Genomic DNA, 6000 nt, shown 5'->3' on the forward strand with positions numbered 1-6000 from the left:
AATATAAAAATAGCATATATAAATAACATATATAAATAACATATATAAATAACATATATAAATGACGTATATAAATAACATATATAAATAACATATATAAATAACATATATAAATAACATAGATAAATGACGTATATAAATAACATATACATAAATATATAAATAACATATATAAATAACATATATAAATATCTAAATAACATATATATAAATAACATATACGTAAATATATAAATAACATATATAAATAACATATATAAATATATAAATAACATATATATAAATAACATATACGTAAATATATAAATAACATATATGTAAATATATAAATAACATATATAAATATATAAATAACATATATGTAAATATATAAATAACATATATGTAAATATATAAATAACATATATGTAAATATATAAATAACGTATATGAATAACATATACATAAATATATAAATAACATATATGTAAATATATAAATAACATTTATAAATATATAAATAACATATATGTAAATATATAAATAACATATATGTAAATATATAAATAACATATATGTAAATATATAAATAACATATATTTAAATATATAAATAACATTTATAAATATCTAAATAACATATATGTAAATATATAAATAACATATATGTAAATATATAAATAACGTATATTTAAATATATAAATAACATTTATAAATATCTAAATAACATATATGTAAATATATAAATAACATATATGTAAATATATAAATAAGATATATGTAAATATCTAAATAACATATATGTAAATATCTAAATAACATATATAAATATATAAATAACATATATGTAAATATATAAATAACATTTATAAATATCTAAATAACATCGATAATGTGTCTGATTCCTCATTTTCACCTCGAATAGAAGTAGAGGGACCTTTGTCAGTGTTTTCTTGTTATAAGTGCTGAGGGGAACTTTATGCACTTGGCCAGATGATTCTGCATCTTTGTTGCATTCTTCCCATATGATTTGGCACAGTATTTGCAAATGTACACAGTGTTTCCTTCTACATTAGCTACAGTGAAATGTCTCCACACATCAGATAAACACATCAGATAAACATGCCTGTTTACATCAGATAAACATGCCTTTAAACATGCCTGTTACTATATACAGTAAACCTTTAAACATGTCTGTTACTATATACAGTAAACATTTAAACATGTCTGTTACTATATACAGTAAACCTTTAAACAAGTCCACAACTTCTGTTAATATATAAAGTAAACCTTTAAACTTGTCCATCATCTCTGTATATATAGAGTAAACCTGTAAACTTGTCCATCATCTCTGTATATATAGAGTAAACCTGTAAACTTGTCCATCATCTCTGTATATATAGAGTAAACCTGTAAACTTGTCAATCATCTCTGTATATATAGAGTAAACCTGTAAACTTGTCCATCATCTCTGTATATATAGAGTAAACCTGTAAACTTGTCCATCATCTCTGTATATATAGCACTGTATATATAGAGTAAACCTTTAAACTTGTCCATCATCTCTGTATATATAGCACTGTATATATAGAGTAAACCTGTAAACTTGTCCATCATCTCTGTAAATATAGAGTAAACCTGTAAACATGTCCATCATCTCTGTATATATAGAGTAAACCTGTAAACTTGTCCATCATCTCTGTAAATATAGAGTAAACCTGTAAACTTGTCCATCATCTCTGTAAATATAGAGTAAACCTGTAAACATGTCCATCATCTCTGTATATATAGAGTAAACCTGTAAACTTGTCCATCATCTCTGTAAATATAGAGTAAACCTGTAAACTTGTCCATCATATCTGTATATATAGCACTGTATATATAGAGTAAACCTGTAAACTTGTCCATCATCTCTGTATATATAGCACTGTAAATATAGAGTAAACCTGTAAACTTGTCCATCATCTCTGTATATATAGCACTGTATATATAGAGTAAACCTTTAAACTTGTCCATCATCTCTGTATATATAGCACTGTAAATATAGAGTAAACCTTTAAACTTGTCCATCATCTCTGTATATATAGCACTGTAAATATAGAGTAAACCTGTAAACTTGTCCATCATCTCTGTATATATAGCACTGTATATATAGAGTAAACCTTTAAACTTGTCCATCATCTCTGTATATATAGCACTGTATATATAGAGTAAACCTGTAAACTTGTCCATCATCTCTGTATATATAGCACTGTATATATAGAGTAAACCTGTAAACTTGTCCATCATCTCTGTATATATAGAGTAAACCTTTAAACATGTCTGTCATGTTTATTTGTTTACAGAGACACACAAAGTGGGCCGGATGGACGATGACATGTGGTTGCTAGGCAACATCAACCAGACTGGGTACTTCCGGGTGAACTACGACCTCCACAACTGGAGGCTCCTCATTGGACAGCTGATGACCAACGCTGAGGTAGGACACTCTTCCTCTTCGTCATCTTCCTCTTCTTCATCCTCTTCATCTTCCTCTTCCTCCTCTTCCTCATCTTCCTCTTCTTCCTCTTCTTCATCTTCCTCTTCGTCATCTTCCTCTTCTTCATCTTCCTCTTCTTCCTCCTCGTCATCTTCCTCTTCCTCATCTTCTTCATCTTCCTCTTCTTCCTCCTCGTCATCTTCCTCTTCCTCATCTTCCTCCTCTTCTTCATCTTCCTCTTCTTCATCTTCCTCCTCTTTATCCTCGTCATCTGGACCATTAAATTTTGTATAAAAACGTAAAAGCAGAAAAATCTATGAAAACCGTTCCACCTTTTACCCTTTTCTCTCCGTAGATCATCTCTGTCGGCAACAGGGCGGGGCTCATCGATGACGTCTTCAATCTGGCCAGGTGCGTTTAATGGTCGCCTCATCACAGGATTCTGTTTGGTTTCTGTTCCTGTTCTCTCATTGTGGCTTCCCTCATCTGTGTTTTCTCAGTAGGAGCCTCTAACATGTCCTCCCTCTGTGTTTTCTCAGTAGGAGCCTCTAACAAACCCTACCCCTGTGTTTTCTCAGTAGGAGCCTCTAACAAGTCCTACCTCTGTGTTTTCTCAGTAGGAGCCTCTAACAAACCCTACCCCTGTGTTTTCTCAATAGGAGCCTCTAACAAGTCCTACCTCTGTGTTTTCTCAGTAGGAGCCTCTAACAAGTCCTCCCTCTGTGTTTTCTCAGTAGGATCCCTCTACCACACCGACTACAGTCCTGTTGGCTCTGTCCACAGTGTCCCGACACAGTGTTACCCATCTAGTCTCACACGTCATCATATCATCCCCTCTGACCACTGTTCTCAGTACAGCCAGTATTATAAAGACTGGAGACACGTCATCACAGCTTCTCATTTTAAACTGTTCTCAGTGCAGCCAGTATTATGAAGACTAGAGACACGTCATCACAGCTTCTCATTTTAAACTGTTCTCAGTGCAGCCAGTATTATGAAGACTAGAGACACGTCATCACAGCTTCTCATTTTAAACTGTTCTCAGTGCAGCCAGTATTATGAAGACTAGAGACACGTCATCACAGCTTCTCATTTTAAATTGTTCTCAGTACAGCTATAGTTATAGAGATTAGAGACACGTCGTCACAGCTTCTTTTCCCAACGAGTTCTCAGTACAGACGTTTTTATAGAGATTAGACACGTCATCTCAGCTTCTTTTCCCAACCTGTTCTCAGTACAGCCGTTTTTATAGAGATTAGACACGTCATCTCAGCTTCTCTTCTCAGCCTGTTCTCAGTACAGCCATTGTTATAGAGATTGGACACATGTCATCACACATCACAGCTTCTCTTCTCAGCCTGTTCTCAGTACAGCCGTTTTTATAGAGATTAGACACGTCATCTCAGCTACTCTTCTCAACCTGTTCTCAGTACAGGCATTATTATAGAGATTGGACACATGTCATCCCAGCTACTCTTCTCAACCTGTTCTCAGTACAGCCCTTATTAGACAAAGGGCTAATAATGGAAATAGGAAATACCAATGTTGTGACCAGGAAATATACCAATGTTGTGACCAGGAAATACCAATGTTGTGACCAGGAAATACCAATGTTGTGACCAGGAAATACCAATGTTGTGACCAGGAAATACCAATGATGTGACCAGGAAATACCAATGTTGTGACCAGAAAATACCAATGTTGTGACCAGGAAATACCAATGTCGTGACCAGGAAATACCAATGTTGTGACCAGGAAATACCAATGTTGTGACCAGGAAATACCAATGTTGTGACCAGGAAATACCAATGTTGTGACCAGGAAGTACCAATGATGTGACCAGGAAATACCAATGTTGTGACGAGGAAATACCAATGTTGTGACCAGGAAATACCAATGATGTGACCAGGAAATACCAATGATGTGACCAGGAAATACCAATGTTGTGACCAGGAAATACCAATGATGTGACCAGGAAATACCAATGATGTGACCAGGAAATACCAATGTTGTGACCAGGAAATACCAATGTTGTGACCAGGAAATACCAATGTTGTGACCAGGAAATATGTCCGGGTGGAATTGTGACGAGCCCAAAGTGGTGGACAAATGATTTGCCTGTCTTTTCTCAGAACAGTAGTTCCGTGACTGATTCCCTGGTTGGCTACACAGCTCATAAGGCACAGCGGTTTTCATCTGTTGGACACGCCATGCTGGCAGGATGCTGGAAACACATCGCGCTAGCTAACGGGACCAGAGAGCCTGTCGCGTGGTGACAGCTGGCCTGCGGCGTGTCTTTGAACATATTGTACACGGCGTCCATCCTGACTGCCGCTGTCTCTCCCCGTGTCTCTCCCCGCTCCCCTGCGCACGGAGCTCAGATGCTCGCTCCGCACCGAGTGGCTGCGTGCGCCAGCCTCCGCTTCATCACACCGCCATGACAGACAGCCAGATCCACTGTTTGTGTATCAAATGGCTCCCTACTCCCTAAATAGTGCACTACTAGGTGCGCCACAGGGCCCTGGTCAAAAGTAGTGCACTATTTAAAGAATAGGCTGCCATTTGAAACGCATCCCCACAACCTCCTCTTTGACAAAGGGAAGACACACAGCTCCGGGATGGTGTGTTTTAGTGTCTGGAAACAGTGGAGTTGATGAGGATGCAGCCTCCTCTTTGACAAAGGGAAGACACACAGCTCCGGGATGGTGTGTTTTAGTGTCTGGAAACAGTGGGGTTGATGAGGATGCAGCCTCCTCTTTGACAAAGGGAAGACACACAGCTCCGGGATGGTGTGTTTTAGTGTCTGGAAACAGTGGAGTTGATGAGGATGCAGCCTCCTCTTTGACAAAGGGAAGACACACAGCTCCGGGATGGTGTGTTTTAGTGTCTGGAAACAGTGGAGTTGATGAGGATGCAGCCTCCTCTTTGACAAAGGGAAGACACACAGCTCCGGGATGGTGTGTTTTAGTGTCTGGAAACAGTGGGGTTGATGAGGATGCAGCCTCCTCTTTGACAAAGGGAAGACACACAGCTCCGGGATGGTGTGTTTTAGTGTCTGGAAACAGTGGGGTTGATGAGGATTCAGCCTCCTCTTTGACAAAGGGAAGACACACAGCTCTGGGATGGTGTGTTTTAGTGTCTGGAAACAGTGGGGTTGATGAGGATGCAGCCTCCGCATCACGGTGGCTGTGCTTCCACTGTCTGATAGATACTAGTTAGTAAGTCAAGTCAGGGATCTCCTGATGACAGTACTCTCAGAGCTAAGACCTAGTGGCTATGCTTCCCCTGTCTGATAGATACTAGTTAGTAAGTCAAGTCAGGGATCTCCTGATGACAGTACTCTCAGAGCTAAGACCTAGTGGCTATGCTTCCCCTGTCTGATAGATACTACTTTTTAAAATATATTTTTTATGGGGCCTCCCGGGTGGCGCAGTGGTTAAGGGCGCTGTACTGCAGCGCCAGCTGTGCCATCAGAGTCCCTGGGTTCGCGCCCAGGCTCTGTTGTAACTGGCCGCGAATTTTTATTTTTATTTATTTCATTT

At 37.9% G+C, this 6000-nt stretch overlaps 1 protein-coding gene across 2 annotated transcripts in view; it reads left to right on the forward strand.

Annotated features, from left to right (window-relative positions):
- LOC110499725 (thyrotropin-releasing hormone-degrading ectoenzyme-like) overlaps positions 1 to 6000 on the forward strand; it is a 417686-nt gene that overhangs the window by 359731 nt on the left and 51955 nt on the right. For both annotated transcript variants that reach the window (XR_005038456.1, XM_036956614.1), the window contains exons 11-12: positions 2325 to 2458; positions 2814 to 2869. Coding sequence is in view for 1 of the 2 variants with exons in the window: in XM_036956614.1 (XP_036812509.1) it covers positions 2325 to 2458; positions 2814 to 2869 (190 nt within the window). In the remaining variant the exon portion in view is untranslated. The remainder of the gene's footprint in view (positions 1 to 2324; positions 2459 to 2813; positions 2870 to 6000) is intronic.

Source organism: Oncorhynchus mykiss, chromosome 21 (genome assembly GCF_013265735.2).
Source record: "Oncorhynchus mykiss isolate Arlee chromosome 21, USDA_OmykA_1.1, whole genome shotgun sequence".
NCBI lineage: Eukaryota > Metazoa > Chordata > Actinopteri > Salmoniformes > Salmonidae > Oncorhynchus > Oncorhynchus mykiss.